The sequence below is a fragment of the Rhinatrema bivittatum genome, chromosome 19 (assembly GCF_901001135.1).
Source record: "Rhinatrema bivittatum chromosome 19, aRhiBiv1.1, whole genome shotgun sequence".
In the NCBI taxonomy this organism is placed as follows: domain Eukaryota; kingdom Metazoa; phylum Chordata; class Amphibia; order Gymnophiona; family Rhinatrematidae; genus Rhinatrema; species Rhinatrema bivittatum.
Window position 1 is genome coordinate 18,851,870 of NC_042633.1, and position 17,356 is coordinate 18,869,225.

Here is a 17,356-nt window from a genome sequence, read left to right on the forward strand (position 1 = left end):
TTAATTGGCTGACAAGATTTTCCACAACCCTCAGCTTTGGGACTCCACACAAAACGTGCCTAATTCAGGCCCGCTTATTGATGGAAAAAAAAAGCAGGTTTGTTTACCATAAACAGTGTTCTCTGTAGATAGGATGAATTAGTTATGGGATGCCCACCCCTCCTCCCTGGATTGCAGACTCCTACTGGATCATTTGCTTGAAATGGACTGAGGAGCTCCTTGACTAAGCTCACGCGGGAACTCCTGCACATGCCCAATAGAGCTAAAAGTTCTAGTAGCTTGGAGGGACAATTCCGTCCAGTAACACCAGGGGGCACACTACCACAAAAGATGGCTAATTCATCCTGCTAGCTATGAAAAACTTGCTAAATGCATAAAAGTAAACATTAGCAAGTATAAACCGAATCAGAAGTATTTTTTTTTATTCCCCTTGTTGCTGGAGGAAGCAGTCAAGACATCTATTTGGCCAAGTTCCTGGAGGAAAAGTCCATAAATAATCATTAACAAAGTAGACTTGGGGAACACCACTGCTTATCCCCTGGGAGCAAGCAACAAGAAATGGAGCCACTCTTGGGGGATCTGCCAGTGTCATAGTCTGGCATAGAGACAGGATGGACCCTTGTTCTGAACCCGCATGGCACGTACGTTCTTAACAGAAATTTAAAATGCGTATATTTAACTATTTATTTTAAAGTTTCTCTATTCCAAGTACAGCCTTCGTTTGAAGCGGGTTACAACAAAACATACACATTAAAAGCAAATAATTGTACACAGAAATAAAAATGAATACATTACAAATCAATTTAAAAAAAAACCAGATAGGCTTATCTTAAAAATTCATAATAAATCAAAAATGTCTTTAGCTGCCAGCGAGTGCCATTTTAAAAAAATAAGTTTTTAACACTTTTTTTAAGCATTTTGCTGTGTGCAAGCACACCTCATTTTTCTGGAAGATAGCCGCTGCTGCCACCGCAAAAGCTCTTTCTCGAATTATGTCCCACCTGGCCACCTTAATCGAGGGAATCCCAAGAATGTTCTTGCTTTCGTATGTAAGGGCTCAATTTCGTTTGTAGCTACGAAAAATGGTATTGGACCATGAAGAGGAATCGTTTTGTAGAAATTTGTGTAGTTTTATAATTATATATATATATATATATATATATATATATATCCGTCAGAGAACCCTAAAATAGGGTAAGTAACACCGCTAATGTTTTAAATGATTTGAAAGATGCTTAATGTTGCAAGCTTTATTACACAATGGCAAAGAATATCAACACTTCAAAAAATAAAATTGGCTCAATAAAACACACATATATTTATCACTTGCCCATGTCAAATCATTCCTCATTCACACCGCTTCCAAACTCTCTGTAGTGTTATGCATTTATAACATGTATAAATATCAATATAAAACTGTCAAAATATATACAAAGTGCTTGTAATGAAACACTTGCAATAGAGCTGGACTTCAAGAAAGATACTTTGTGAATTGCAAATGAATCACAAGGGGGATGCAGTTGAATCACAGTCCACAAGAGAGGATTTTTAATATATATACATACACCGTGAGACTACCTAATGTTGTATTTATGTATTCCCTTCCCCATTGAAAGATAAGGAAAACAGCTGTCCCCTTCTGGCGGAGATCTTTTATGGACTTTTGGATTATGCAAGGACCCCCAGCGCATCACCGCCTGCGGATCTGGGATTTTGTTACTCCTAGGCACCTGCGGTGCTTAACCCCCTCCACCTCTTGTTCTTATTGCAGGGGAGCAGAGGGCTGTTCTCTGCCGAATCTGCGGGAAGGCGGCCAATCTTAGCCACTTTGCTGTTCCTACGTCTTTGCCACCCTAGGCACAGGCATAAGGGTGACTCTTGATAAATTCAGGGCTGTCGGTGGTTCAGAAAACCCAGCTCGGGACATACCCCACTGCGGGAGCTGATTCTCTGAGATTAACGTCCAACTGGCTCGGGGGCTTTTGGAAGAGATCAGCCCGGGAGCAGCAGTGAGCCAACAGAACACTTTTGTGAAAAGATGACTTTTCGTTGGTATAAAGAACAAAAAACGGAAAGATGCTTTCTACAATGAAATCTGTTTCTTTTCATAGTTGGAGTCTCCTGGGGTGTGTTTTTGTTTTTTTTCTTTCTGGGATTGGAGCAAAGGAGCAGCCCAAGGGCTACATGGAAGTCGATTTTGCCACCTGGGCTCTAGGTTATAACATGCTAAGGTTGTCCTGGCTGTAACCCCCCCCCCCCCCACCCCACGGATGGAGCTGTCATTCTGGTTTTAGTGGGAGGGGGGCCTATTTCAGACCGTACAGAAAAATGTAGTGGGAGGGGGGCCTATTTCAGACCGTACAGAAAAATGTAGTGGGAGGGGGGCAATCAATGGAAGAATCAGAACTACCAGTCCCTGCATGCAGTGCGAACAAACGCAGGGACCCAGAGCAGGCGGTGGGGTTGCCACTTCAAGCGATACAAGACTTTTGAGGCGGTGATCTGAACATCTCTCAGCCCAGGTTGTCGGTAAAATGTTTGGGGTTGATGAGAAAGATGCTGCTGCAGAGATTGCATTTTTTTTTTTTTGTTTGTCCCAGAAAGAAAAATAAATTGAACCTAATGTTTGTCCTTTTTTTTTTTTGTCCTCCCCCAGTGCTATCAAAATTTGGGGGAAATGTCACATCACTAGTCATTGTGTAGTTAGCATATGGATGCCAATCACATGGAGCCTTAGGGTTGCCAACTGGCCTGACTTTTTTTTTTTGGCCTGGACAGAATTTTGCGGTGCTGTACTGAGACGAGAGGAAGGGCAAAAACGTTCAGAAATGACCCGATTTTAGCCCTCCAGCTGCAGGTGAGCGTCTGAGCCTCCCCAGTGCTTATTACAGCACAGTGTGCGCTTTGCTAGCTGCACTAGATTCAGCATGCATTGGTGTGAAGGAGGATACGATAGACCCTCCTTAAAAACCCGGTACCAGCCGTTTAGCCATAGACAGGAAGGCAAACTCTGCTCTCGGAGCATCTCCCTACAAAGGGGAATGTGAAGCTCGGCCCAGAGAGAATAGGAGACCTCGGAGAAGAGAAGGAAGCCTAGGGAAGACTAACACTGTATCCCGTGAATTGCATTGCATTCCTTAGAAACTGCTGAGGTAAGCAGCTTCTTTTTTTTTTTTTTTTGGTCTGTAACCAATAAAAGTTTATGAAAGACTCGCCAGAGCCCAGCCAAAATCTGTCCTCTGCCAAGCCAAAGACTGCTCGCAGTAGGCCACATTTATTTTATGCCGCTTGCTTAGACGTCAGACCACAATTTAATCGTAGGCCTAAACAAAATGTACAAAACAGTAGTTTGGCTCCTGGACTGGCGTTCAGAAGTTTGAGAATGAGTGGTTAAATTATTAGGTGCCAAAGGGGGTAGGTAGCCTCAAGAGGTAACACTGGAAAATATTTCTACACCGAAAGAATGGCGGACGCACGGGACCACCTCCCAGTGGAGCCAATAAAAGCAAAAAACAACAAGAGTTCAAGAAAGCACGGGACAAGAAAGAGGATCATTCATTGCAAAGAAGTGAGGGGAAAGGTCAGGGATCCACTGGGGGTCTATGGCACTGCAGCAGCAAGCAAACTGGGACCACTAGAGGGGGGCCTTATCTGCTGTTATATTCTATATTTCTAATGCTGAAGAGTGTCCATAAGACTCATCTGCATAATCTTCATCATTAGTGCCCCAGGGAGCCTGGGCAGGGAGCAGAGCAATGGGTTTCATTTCATCCCACACCAACCTCAATGCCAGTCCTCACCACCTTTGGCAACAGGCAGCCAGGGCGGGGGAACAGGCCAGAAGGATGGGATGAGACGCAGGCGGGCCGCTGCGAGAAGACACGCCTCTGAGTGCCCGTTTTACTGACGTGCGCACAGCCACATCCCCTGGGGCGCCCGATGCAGTATTGTAAAGGAGGGTCTGCGTATAAAAAAAAAAAAAGGACGCGCTAGGGATGAATTGCGCGTCCCTGGCGCGCCAACGCAGCGGGCGCTCAGTGCAAGCGTCTATTTTATTCCGCTTCTGGCCGATTTTGCTGGACGCCCGTAGCTAAGTGCCCCTTGCCGTTGGGCGTGTATGTCGTGCGGGTACATTGTGCGTCCAGGATTTTTTTCTTTTTTTCAATCGAGCCCATGTGCCTTTATTTTTCAACGCCGCAAGCAGTAAATGTAAGGCTCACGATGATACTAACTAGGAGGAACCACAGAGGACCGTATTTTTAAATTTCTCAAGAGCCCTCGACTTGTGGATTTATTTATTTATTTATTTATTTGAGGTTCTTTATATACCGACATTCGTTTAGTAACATCATGTCGGTGTACATTCAACAAAACTTTAGCAGCAGCGCTGGAACAGATAGAAAATAGCGGCAGTGCTTTACAATTAATTAATTAACGCTGTCTCCGGGCCTGGACTTCAATTTGCCGCATTAAAAAATGGGCGTTGGGTGCCCAGCGATGTTTTTGCATCCCAGGTAATAGCTATTGGCCTCATCTACATGGAACTTACATGTGATGAGCGCTATCGGCTACGCATTTGTTTGGGCGCGTGTTTTGGCAGTGCTAATCCCCTTGTTGCACTGGCTGAGCACTGAGCTGGGTGCACTTTATTGCATCGGCCCCCTGGGAGCATAATTCAGACACCGATGAGGGATTTATGAAGAAAAAGAGGAGGTAAATGCTGACAGGGGGGGAAGAGTGCTAGGGAAGGTGGTGCCATGCAAGAGAGGGGAGGGGGGGTGAATGTTGGGGGAAGTGAATGCGTGGGGGTGTTTGGCCCCCAAGGATGATGAGTGTTAGGAAGGTGAGGAGGGGTGAATGCTTGGGGTGGGAGGTTGGCACAAAAGGGGATACATGTTGGGGAAGAAGGTGAATACCGGGGCAGCATGAGGAGGGTTAGATGAGGGGAGCAGAAGGAAAGAGGTGAAGCCCATCTCCCTGAAGTCAGCTGCCTGGTTCTCAGTCTTGCCCCAAGGTCTGCAGTGCCTCTGTATCCCACTAGGTGGGGGGAGGGAATACGGCGGGCGCCAGGGAATCAAGGTAGGGGCACCCCCTACCTTGATTCCCTCTCCAGCAATTTCCCTCTGCTTCTCATGCACCATGAGAAGCAGAGGGAAATTGCTGGGGGGGGGGGGGGGGGAGGAGGGGTGTCAGTTGTTTCAGGGTGTGTGTGTTACTGGTGTGGGGGAGGGTCATGTGTGCATTGAAAATCCCACTCTTAAAACCCCATACTGAAGACTGAATCAACGCCTACAGTAGGGAGCCCTTCTTCCTGCTTTGTGATGGCCTGGGTGGCGCCCAATAACCTCTAAGCCCCGGCGGCTGCTCTGTCTGTCCACAAAACCCGGGGTGGAGTCGCACCAGCCCATTTCGGATCCGTTCCTAGCAGGCGGATTACACAGAAGGATGCCCCCCATCCCTGAGAGCTCCTGGAACCGGCTTGATCGAAAGTCAGTCCCCCTGGCCAGAGCCCCAGCGATGCAAGCTCACTCCCCCCTGCCGAGGGATCCTGCTCATTCATTACCCCTACCTGGCTGGAGCCCGAGAGCCCCATTATAAGGACATCGCCTGTCTGCAGCCCATTATAAGTGCATGGTTATCGCCACCTCTTTACTAGCAGGGTTAGGGGAGTTACACAGCACCGTACAGACCCAGATCTGCCCATTTCCAAGCCTTCTGGGGCCAGGGGCAATACCTCCAACCCGCTTTGCCGCGGCTGATCGGTCCCACAAGAAAGCACCCAGCAGCGAGGAGGGGGTTAATGGAGGAGAGGGGCGGAGTTGCCTTTCCTCTTCCCCCCCGCGCGGGATTGTGGGATTGCTCGTCTTGTGCTGCTGGGTGAGTAGGAGGGGGCCGCGGAGGGGACGGGGGGCGATCTCAGTCTCTCGGATGGGCTGCTAGCGCTCCCCTTAGCGGCTTGCATGGGGCCGGGGAGAGCTTTGGGGCGGGCCCGGTGCACTTGCACGCTCTTCGGCGTGAGGCCGGGTGGTTGCCCGAGACCTGGAGCTTGCCGCCCCCGTTTTCGTGGGTGCCCTGCAAGCGTGCATGCAATCTGCCCTGAGGCTGTGCATGGAGTCAGCCGTGTACAGATGAGTAACTCAGGTACATCGCTTAAGCACGCGATCACCTTCTCTCTCTCCCTCCACAGTACCGAGCCACGGCTCTGTTCGCACTTGCAGTTCTTGGCATTTTCTCCAGGGTCACGATGCTGCTGCATTTGTCTGCTCTTTACCGGTCATCCCTACCCCGTGCCCAATGTCTCGATCTACCCGGGGATCCACTTGCTTTCTCTTGCCTGCCAGCCTGACTCTCTTTTTTTTTTTTTTTAATATTTTTTGGTTTTCTCTTGATTGGGAAATTCCATTCCTGCTTGCCCTACGCGTGCTGGCAGATTCTCATTCAGGAGCGCTTGGCCAGGGTTGAGGACGGAGACTGCTTGCTAGCATAGTTGACTATTGAAGCACTTTGTCGGTATTTCAGTGGGTTGATGATGCTAAGTATGCCGGGGGGTCTAGAACAGGAGCCCCGTGGGGGTAAATGTATAGAACAGGAGCCCCGTGGGGGTAAATGTATGCCAACCTGCTTCTATTAGGCAGCGGACACCCACGCGCACAGAAGTTCGCAGAAGCGCGCGTAGGGGCCGATGCAATAAGACGTGTGCTGAAAATGGGCCCTGGTATTGAGTGCCCGTCTACCTAATGTGTGTGCAGCCACCACCCCATGCAGAATTTAAATGAGGGGCTGCGTAAAAAGGCCGCGCTAGGGGAGAATCGTGCCTCCGTTTTTATCCCACTTCTCCAGGCCAACTTTTCTGTTATTTTGCTGAAGTGTTTTATATTAAGAGCCCATAAGAATTATTATTTTTGATCAAGCCAATATACGTGTATTTTTCTTCGCCGCAAGCAGTAAATAGGAGGACACGCTCCTGGTAACACAGAGCACCGTATTTTTTTTCACGAGCCCTGGACTCGTGAATTGACTTTACTCCATCTCCGGGGCTGGAGTTATATTTGCCGCGTTAAAAAAAGTGTGCGTTGGGCGCCCAGCGGAACTTGCATGTGAGGGGTGCCATCGGCTACGCCTTTGTGAGGGCGCGCTAATCTCCTTAGTGCATCGGGTGCTAGTGCAGCGCATCCAGCCATGCGTAAACCCATGCACTAGGCTGGGTGCACTTTATTACATCCGCCCCCTATATTGAAAAAATGCAAAATATGCATGGAAGTCCAAACTCCTCTCCAACCCTGCCCCCTGGGAAGGCCCGCCCCGCCCCCTCCCCCTCCCCCCTGCTCAGTCCAGGTAAACTGTGTACATTTCCTCCTGCACCAGGCAAGCAGGCTTTCTAAAAAGCCCATTTCTGCAGAAGGATCCCTCCCACCTTCAGCTCTTGAGAGGGCTAATTGTGTCGTACACTGATTCTTAGACGTGAGTTTAGCTCAGAGCGGGCAAATCATTTTTCTCAGGTAAGGGACCGTCTCGCGTGGTTGGGGGCGGCTTTGTTTTGGATTCTGTATTTTCTTTGCTTCTATTTGTGAGTCAGAAAAGGCAGGAAGGCTGGCCCAAAATGACAGCTTTGACAGGCGGCAACCCTGTCGTATGCGGGGGAGTTGCCAGCTGGCTCCATTGTTGCAGATCAGGCTGATCCAGTCCTCCGGTTTTTTTTAAGGCAGTTTCCCTGCCCTGTTGCATGCATTGGCACCTAGTTCCTAGGTTTTTGTTTTTTTTTTCTTCCGGGGGGAAAATCAGACCTCCCAGTTTAGGAATTCAACAGAGGGAGGTCGGGGGTGTAAAGCAAAGATTAGCGCAGACTGTTCTGCAGGAGTAGAGCTGCTGCATCAAGGCCTGACTTCCACGTGGAGCAGAGCCACACTGGTCTGGAAGAGGCTGCAAGACACAGACGTCTGGCTCTGTGTACAAGGTATTATATCTCTCATGCATGCAGTCAGCAATGCATAGGGAGGGGGGGGTAGTTCTGGGCTCATTTCTCTTCGAGATTCACACATTTCTGTAAAATCCCTTCTGGTCTGCTCTGTCCCCGGGCCCCTCTAAGGACCCCATTCAAGTTAACCAGTGCTTTGGGCTAGAAAAGGGGATGGCGAGGAATCGAGGATTTATGTGAAAGCAGCTTGACCTCTGCTTCCATGAGAGAGAGGACAGAAAGTAATGGGTTTAAATGTGACTCTAGCACCCCTTCCCATCTCCAACACAGTCCTGATACCCCTTTACCACTTCCAACGCTCACTTCATCTGTTTTTTAGCATCAGCATTCACGGCAATTCAAGATCCCTATGGAGTCGGAGCCTGACTTCTAATGCTGATAGTCCTATTGGTACAGGATAGTTATGGGGACACACGTAACCCGCTTTCTCTCTCTCTGACTCCAGCTGAGCCCCACGATGAACGAGAAAGAGCTGCACGGGAAGGAGTTCTTCTCCTGGGAGGAGTTCGGCCTGTTCTTCGACAGCTGGTGTGAGCAAACAAAGTCTCTGTTCTGTACGATGACCTCAAGGCCTCTCAGCAAGTGCAAGTGGGCCAGCGAGCCCCCTCGGCCTGAGGTGGCGGACGCCCTCAAGTACAAGTACATCCTGCTGGTCTGCAAGGAAGTGAGGGGCTCCACGAGGAAAAAAGAGCTGAGGTAAGGCAGCGGCCATTGCCAAGGATTGATGTCATCTGGGACAGTCTGAGCTAGCGATGCTGAGGAATTCAGAACCACAAGCCCATAGCTGTAATGGGAGAAACCCAGAAGTGGATCAGCTTTTTCCTAATGATCTGAAGTCATCTGACAATCCTAACAAAGAGCAAAAAAAAAAAGGGGGCGGGGCATAAGAACAGGCAAACGACAACCGGGGCCTTGGGTAGCACTATAAAGGCTGACTGGCAGGGTCCCAGTTCTTAGGTAGCGTTATATCTACTGACAGTGTCAGCTCCTATATAGAGCTACGTATACTGAATAATCGCGTCCCAGCTTTTAGGTGGCACCATAGGGATTGAATAACAGTGTCTCATTTTAATTATGAACTGATTATATTCAATGCATCTCCTTGCAGGGCCCAGAAAGTGCAAACCTCAGAGGAGGAGGAAGAGAAGGCGCCCATAGGCTGCCCTGCCAGGATCGTCCTCAAAATGAACGAGGAGAAGGACCGACTGGTGATCACCGAGTGCAGACTGACCCACAACCACCCGCTGTGCCCCATCGAGTTCACCTACTACTTCAGGAGGGGTTACCTGATAGATAACTCCTGCCTACCCGTGTGCACCACCAACAAGATCTCCAAACAGTTTGTAGGGGTTCAGGACATCCGGTACCTGCTGAAGTACTGCAAAACCCGGGAGAATGGGGTTCAGGACACCCTCAATGCACTGAACAGCCTCTTCACCAATGACCCTGGGGCCAAGCTCAAGCTGGTGTTTGTGGAAAACAAGGTGATTATCAAGACAGTCTTCTTGCTCACCTCCATGATGAGGTCCCGCTGCCAACGGTTCCCACTGGCCCTCTTCTTTGACCGTGTGGAGGGCTTCAATGAGGAGTTTGACCTCTACACAATACTGTGTGTGGATGCCAATAAGAGAGGGCGGGAATGTGGCTACTGCCTGGCACAGAAAGGGACGCCCAACATGCTGCGCTTCACCCTGGTCTCGCTCCTCCAAAGTGTGCCAGACATAAAATTTAAAGTGCGGTGTATAACGCTTGGGGTGGAGATTGGTGAACTGGAGGTGGTGCGTGAGCTGTTGCCACAGGCCAGGGTCCAGCTCTTTCGCATTCAGGTCCTGGAGACCCTGTTCAGCAAGGCCCTGGAGATGGGGGCCCCAGAGGACGAGAAGGTGTGGCCCCTCCTCTGCAAGGTAGCTGAAGCTGGATCACTTGAGGCCTACAAGCAAGCAGTGAGCACGATGGACTCTCTCCTACCCCAAGACTTCATGAAATACTATCACGAGCACTGGCAGCCACGTTCTGAAATGTGGGTGAAATTCTGGGCCTTTGATCCAGCACGGGGCATTGATGCTAGTGAACTCCTCAAACAGCACAAACAGAAGCTGCTGGCAGACTTGAGTCCCTCCCGAACGTTGGCCCAGTGCATTCTGGACCTGGTGATCATCCAAATGACAAAGGAAGATTTGAAGAACCTCGACGAGGATGAGGTGGCCACCCGCTACCACAGCATCTGCAACCCAGAGCCAGCCAGACTGATTGAGGAGGAGCTGAGCTTTTCCAGGCATGAGTCCTATGACATCAAGGAGACCACGGAGGGCTTTCTCCTCAACGACGATATCTCCGAATTCTCCATGGACCGGAGCCTGACCTCCTGCAGCTGCTCCATCTACACCTCCAGCCTCCTGCCCTGCCGGCACCTCTTTGCCACCCGGCTGCACACTGGAGAGCCTCTGTTTGACGTCTCCCTCCTGCAGAAGAGCAAAATGGCACTGATGACCATCTCATAGGAGTGGAAGGAGACTGTTTTGTTTTTACCAGCATTCCTGCTACTGCTACTATTTTGGCATCCACATGAACTTACTGTGTAAGTCAAATGTATAAAATGCTCAGGAACCACAGGGCAAGGACTTCTCTCGCAGTTCCAACATGTTGCTCTTGGAGTTGCTGCCAGAACTCTGTGCCCAGCCGCTGATCTGAGAGATGGTGGAATACTTTTGTATTAGATATGAGGATTAACCATAAATCGTGGTGTCCCCCCCCCCCCCCCAAAGGAGATCAGGGAATCAGTGGATGGAGGTCATGAAAAAAAACAGGGCTGCTCTCCATCCCCTTCTCGATCTGTTCTCGGACCTGGGACCAGCAGTCGGCGGAGCATCTGTGACCGAGTGCATCGTTGACGCTCTGCTCTTACTGCCACATCACCACTTTGGATGAGTAGGTGTGGGAGGTCCATAGGCAGGGAAGGAAGGGGGAACTAGAGCTCAGCTGAGGGAGACTCAGAAGGGGGAGATGTGACGATCGGCTGAGGAATAGAAGTCTGCTGATTTGTTTTGGTAACCTGCCTCGATCGATGGCAGAGCACAGGAACTACATCTTGGGACTAAATAAATAAATGACATGTTAATTTTTTAAGTATTAAAATGCGATTATATTGTATAAAAGTCTAAGACGTGCAGCCATAAGTGCTCCCGGCATTTTTTTTATTTTCCTATGTAAAGCAAGAGCGTTAAGGCCGCACATGAAACAAGAACAAAACCGCCAGCTGGCGCGTATCGGCTCTGATGATGGTATTGTTGGTTTTCGATCTAATGCTGCTTCTCACAAAATATCACTTTTATGCCGATGACGTTCTCCCGTTTCTTACAAGTCCTAGGCTTCTGGTGGTGCTGGACGAGTACAGTAGTATACAAGATTACCGAAAGTCTGAAGTGTTTTGTGTAGGAAATTTTAAATTTGCCATGGTGGGGATTAAATATCTGGGAATTTTATTTTTCTAAGCATTGAGCTGACTTGTACAAGACTGCTTCTGTCCCGGTAATAAACAGAGTAATGGAGGATTTGCACAGGTGGGACAACATGTTGGCATCATGGGTGGGACATATCGAGTTCCTATAAATGACTATCTTGCCCAAACTCGTATATCTATTCCAGCACTTCTCTGTCTTCCTGCCAATGAGATTCTTCGTGAGTCTGCATGGCGCTATGTCTAGGTTTATTTGGCATGGACGTACTCCCCGGTTGAAGCTGGGGGCTTTGTGGCGGACGAATCTTGGGAGGAGATATGGCACTACCAAACCTAGCAGGTTGTTATTGGGCCTCTAGATTGGCTTGTCTGAAGCAATGGCTCAACAGAGCTTACTCTTCAGTATGGATGTCGCTGGAGGCAGGGCCAGCTGAAGGAATAGATTTGGCCCTGCTGTTATTCATGCCGCCAGCCTCAGCGAGAAGAGTGCTGAGGTCTAACCCTATCCTTGCCCATACTATTATGACAGAGAAAATATTCGCTGAGAATATGGGTGTCTCCGAGACCTCTTTGTCACCGATCACACTTATTAAGAAAAACCCTAATAAAGCGATAGCCACCTTCCATGAGGGACATATGTGGGCGATAGGAAAGTGGGCTGCGTTTTCTGGATCAGCTATGGGACGAGGAGGGGTGGATCTCCTTTGATGATCTCAAGTGGGAATTCAGGCTTGAAGAGTCCAGGGTTATATTCTCAGAGATACACCCTGCAGCCTGAAAGGTGGAATGGCGATTCACAGACCTCTCACATGGGTGGTAGAGAGACATAGGGTGATTTCACCTATGTATAGACGTATTATCTTGACGTTTGAGGAGAAAGAGCCCATTATTTTAAAGTTACAGTGGCATGCAGACTTTGGGATTTCACTGACTGAGGTTGATTGGGAAAGGATATGACTGATCACCCATAAGGTCTCGATCTGTAGTAGGCGAGTGGAGCTAATGTATAAGCTAGTGCGCAGATTGTATAGGTATTCACTGTATTACATGCGCTTTTCGCCTCAAGCCTTTTGATTTGTTGGTGTGGCTGGGGTGAGGAGGGCTCACACTTGCATGTGTGGTGGGTATGTGGGTGTAGACAAGATTTCTGGGGCAAGGTTGAGCGGGAGATCTCTAATATGTTACCCTGTCAGATAAAATAGACTGTGCAGTTATGTTTATTGGGTCTGTGGCCAGATTGTACTTGTGACATGTACCAGAGGAAGCTCTGTTACCACTTGATTCACGCAGCTCAATTTACCATAGCTACTCACTGGAAATCTGAGACGCTGATGTCACATTGGAAACGACAGGTGCACAAGATTGCTCTCATTGACAAACTAACTTAGACTCTACACCACAATATGGCTATGTAGGACAAGATCTGGAGTAAATACTGGGAATATGTGGCATTATAGCCCGAACCTGCAAGTGGACCACGGGTAAAGCTGAGTTATTTACTTGTGACAGGTGTTCTCAGAGGACAGCAGGATGACAGGCCTCACACATGGGTGACATCATTGGCGGGAGCCTGACACAGAAAACCTATGTCAAAGTTTCTAGACCTTTGACTGAGCCTCATTGAGCATGCTCAACATGCATTATACCAGGTGACCACACAGGGTCCTCTTCAGTCTTATAATGTAGAATTCAAGGATAAAAATTAAAATAAAGGAGAAGAAACCCATGTACAGAAGACCCTTGCCCCAATACCAGGTGAGGGCATCTGAGGCTGGTTTGCTGCGTGTCCTGTACAGGGGGGCAGAACTGAGAAATCTTCCTGCTCCAGGGCACTGCAAAGAGATCCGCATCCGGCCTTCCCCAGAGGTGGACGATCCGATTCATGACCCCTTGGTCCAGAGACTACTCTGGGGTCTGAAGTCACGACTCAATCTGTCTGCTGTCACATTCTCCATACCGGCCAGGTACGTAGCCCTGAGCACCATCCCGTGGGACAGGGCCAATGACCACATCTGAACCGCTTCATGGCACAGGAGGTACGATCCTGTACCTCCCTGCTTGTTGATATACTACATTGCCATTTGGCTGTCGGTTTGGATCAGGACAACTTTGGTGGACAGCCTATCTCTGAAAGCTCATAAAGCGTACCTGATTGCCCGGAGCCCCAGGAAATTAATTTGATAGACATTCCTGGGCAGCCCAGATCCTGAGTGCTGAGCCCATCCACATGAGCTCCCCAACCCAGGTTGGATGCATCCATGGTTAGGACAATTTGGGTAGGAGGACTTTGAAAGGAGATCCCCCATTCCACATTCGAAATTACCCGCCACTAGGGCAAAGAGTCCTGGAGAGGCAAGATGACTAGGATACGATCCTGGAGGTTCTGCATGACCTGGTGCTACTGCAACCTCAGGCTTCATTGGGCCTTTTGCATGATTAAACTTGCCAAGGGAGTGACATGAACTATCATGGCCATATGGCCCAACATCCTCAACATGTGCCAAGCTGACACCTGCTGGCTCTGTTAAATCTCTGTTGCGCTAGTCATCAGGTTGATGGCCCATTGTCAAAGCAGGAAGGCCTTGGCCTGAGCTGTGTTCCAATAAAATCCAATTGAGGTGTCGGGCTGAGATGGGATTTGGGGTAGTTGATGACGAACCCTAGTGTCGCCAACACCCAGATGGTCAAGCACATGGACCTGTCGACCCCTGCCCAAGAGGTGCTCTTGACTAGCCAGTGATCCGTGATAGACATGGTCCTCATGCACCGGTGGCATCGCTTAAATCCCCAGGTGGACATGTCATCACGAAGACAGCAATGGCCGTCTATGGCCAGCAGGCACCGAACACACTGTCGCACTGGGGGTATCAAAGCGAAAATAAACTTACTGATATCTGCTAAAGGGAGAACCGCAGGTACCCAGTGTCTACCTCTCATCGCAGTGAAGAAAATTCTCGTGAAAACAGGCCAAGTAGGCCAAATGTCAGAAAAATTGAGGATCTCACCCGACTGCAAAATGACAGGCTCCGCGGAAAAGAAGAGACTGAAAGGGACCCTGTGTGGACACGTGGTATAGAGGCTCATTCGAAGTTCTAGAAACTTTGATATGTTTTCTGTGCCGTGCTCCATCCGATGATGTCACCCATGTGCGAGGACTACCACCCTGCTTTTCCTCTAAGAAAGGACAGTCTGGTGCATGAGTGGATAATTGTTGATTCAAGGTGTGAGATTGGTAATGAGGTATGGGTGACTCTCTGGGGGTGATAAGGGGCAATGACGGAGCTGTTGATTTCATATTATGTGTCCTCTCCTATGGGATTATTATGTACTCTTGTATACCCTTAATGAGACTTACTATAAGAACATGCCATACTGGGTCAAACCAAGGGTTCATCAAGCCCAGCATCCTGTGTCCAACAGTGGCCAATCCAGGCCATAAGAACCTGGCAAGTACCCAAAAACTAACAGGTCGATACAGTAAGGTCGAGGTAGAAACAGTGAGGTAGTGTCAGGCGCACCCTTCCTCCCCGCACGCACAGTTCTCTTCACTAACTCCCCGATACTCTCCTCTAATCGCATGCAAATGCATGCCGCGGCTTTAAAGTGGTAGGGAAGGGTTATGCCCACGTAACCCATTTTACTGTATAGGCGCTTAATACAGCGCCTATACAGTAACCTGGGTGCGCTGGTACCTGTCATTTCAAATGACATTTGAAATGACAGGTACCAGGAAGTGTAAAAATCAAAATTTTTAAATACCTGTCGGAGGGCCGCGTGGGTCCAGGGGCCGGCGGGATCCGGGGGGCCAGTGGTCGCGTGTTAAATCTAGGCCGCGGGCGGGCGCCTGTTCCGGGCGGTGGGTGGACGCGCGTTAGTTTCAGACGGCCGCGTGGGTCCAGGCGGCCGGCGGCGGCGGCAGCCGGGTGGTCGCGTGTTAAATCTAGGCCGCGGGCGGGTGGGCGCCTGTTCCAGGCGGCAGCGGCGGCGGGGGGACACGCGTTAGTTCGAGACGGCCGGCGGGCGGTCGCTTGTTAAATCTAGGCCGGGTCCGCACAGGCGCGCATTCATTCATCCAGGCGGAGGAGCCGGTGGCGAAAGCAGCCGGCTCCTCCGCCTGGATGAATGAATTCATTCACTGCCGGTGGGGGCTGCCTCTCCGGCAGCCCCCACCGGCAGTGAATGAATGAATGTGCGCCTGTGCGACCCCTGCGATTCGGCGCTCAAGGCAGTCACATGCCGTGACGTCACGCCTTGAGCGCCGAATCGCAGGGGTCGCACAGGCGCGCATTCATTCACTGCCGGTGGGGGCTGCCTCTGGCAGCCCCCACCGGCAGTGAATGCGCGCCTGTGCGGACCCAGCCTAGATTTAACACGCGACCACCCGCCGCCCGTCTCGAACTAACGCGTGTCCCCCCGCCGCCGCTGCCGCCACCGCCTGGAACAGGCGCCCACCCGCCCGCAGCCTAGATTTAACACGCGACCACCCGGCTCCCGCCGCCGCCGCCTGTACCCACGCGGCCCTCCGACAGGTATTTAAAAATTTTTATTTTTTCTTCTGACAGGTTTTATGTGTCCCACATCATTACATTTTCTCGATCATCTCTGTATCGCTTTTTTTTTAAATTGTGTTTTATTGTTTTTGAGTCTCTTAAGCGGTGTCGATGGATTTGTTACTAGACTCGCAGTCCTAACTCCTACTAGGGGGAGGCGGTAAACTAACACGTTACGGCCGCGGCAAAACAGTGCGTTACTAATGAGAGAACCTGAGTGCCCGTTACGGTATCGGAGGGGAATAGCTAATTCCTTCATTATACAGCTAATTCGTTCATTTACATGCCGGGTGCGGGAAGGGTTACGCGTCTGTTTTAAGAAGCGCTACGGACGCGCAAAACTGGAGACTGTATCGCTGGTTTGCCTTACGTGTCCGAATTGTGCGCAGCGAGCTCGTTACAGACGAGAAATCTTCAACTGAACTTTACTGTATCGAGCTGTAAGTCTATTCCATGTTATTGTTGCTATGTATGTATCATGCAAGTTTGAATAAAGAGTTAAAAAAAACCCAAAAACAAACAGCACCAGCTCAGCCAGTTTATCATGACCAAGTGTCATTTGACCTAGCAAACCTCTATTTGCCTTCATGCATATGGCCCTCAGTGAGTACCTACAATAAATTCTGCAACGTTGTCAATCTCAGGATCCCTTCAAAATGTCTTATACTTTTTCTTTCAAGGCTAGGCACGAAGGTCTCTGTACACCTAGTGATAAGGCCCATATCAGACGGCATCTCACAAGTGCTTAACATCAGTAAAATGGCCAAACTGTCAGAATAAAGCTTTGTCTCACTCAATATCCCATCTTTGAGGGTAGTGAGCAGTGGGAAGAGTATTATAAGAAACAAGGCAAGAGTTGAGCAGTCCAGACCTCTATCATATCCCCCCCTCAGTCATCTCTTCTCCAAACTGAACAGCCCTAACCTCTTCAGCCTTTCCTCACAGGGGAGCTGTTCCATCCCCTTTATCATTTTGGTCGCCCTTCTCTGCACTTTCTGCAGTGCAACTATATCTTTTTTGAGATGCGGCAACCAGAATTGTACACAGTATTCAAGGTGCGGTCTCACCATGGAGCGATACAGAGGCATTATGACATCATCATTTTATTCGCCATTCCCTTAATAATTCCTAACATTCTGTTTGCTTTTTTGACTGCTGCAGCACACTGAACCGACGATTTCAATGTATTATCCACTATGATGCCTAGATCTCTTTCCTAAGATAGAACCTAACATTGTGTAACTATAGCATGGGTTATTTTTCCCTATATGCATCATTTTGCACTTATCCACATTAAATTTAATCTGCCATTTGGAAGTCCAATCTTCCAGTCTCACAAGATCCTCCTGCAATTCATCACAATCCGCTTGAGAT

The 17,356-nt window shown here is 49.4% G+C and overlaps 1 protein-coding gene across 1 annotated transcript; it reads left to right on the forward strand.

Annotated features, from left to right (window-relative positions):
* Window positions 1-5,676: 5,676 nt before the first annotated feature.
* Window positions 5,677-14,641, forward strand: LOC115080238 (uncharacterized protein ZSWIM9-like). Its single transcript, XM_029584393.1, has 3 exons — window positions 5,677-5,877; window positions 8,421-8,671; window positions 9,084-14,641. The coding sequence occupies exons 2-3, from the start codon at window positions 8,433-8,435 to the stop codon at window positions 10,474-10,476; spliced, it is 1,632 nt and encodes a 543-aa protein (XP_029440253.1). The 5' UTR covers window positions 5,677-5,877; window positions 8,421-8,432; the 3' UTR covers window positions 10,477-14,641.
* The last annotated feature ends 2,715 nt before the right edge of the window (window positions 14,642-17,356 follow it).

Coding starts and splice junctions, on each gene's coding strand:
- LOC115080238 (XM_029584393.1), top strand. CDS start 8,433: ATGAACGAGAAAGAGCTGCACGGGAAGGAGTTCTTCTCCTGGGAGGAG. Junction 8,672..9,083: donor ACGAGGAAAAAAGAGCTGAG/GTAAGGCAGCGG, acceptor ATCTCCTTGCAG/GGCCCAGAAAGTGCAAACCT.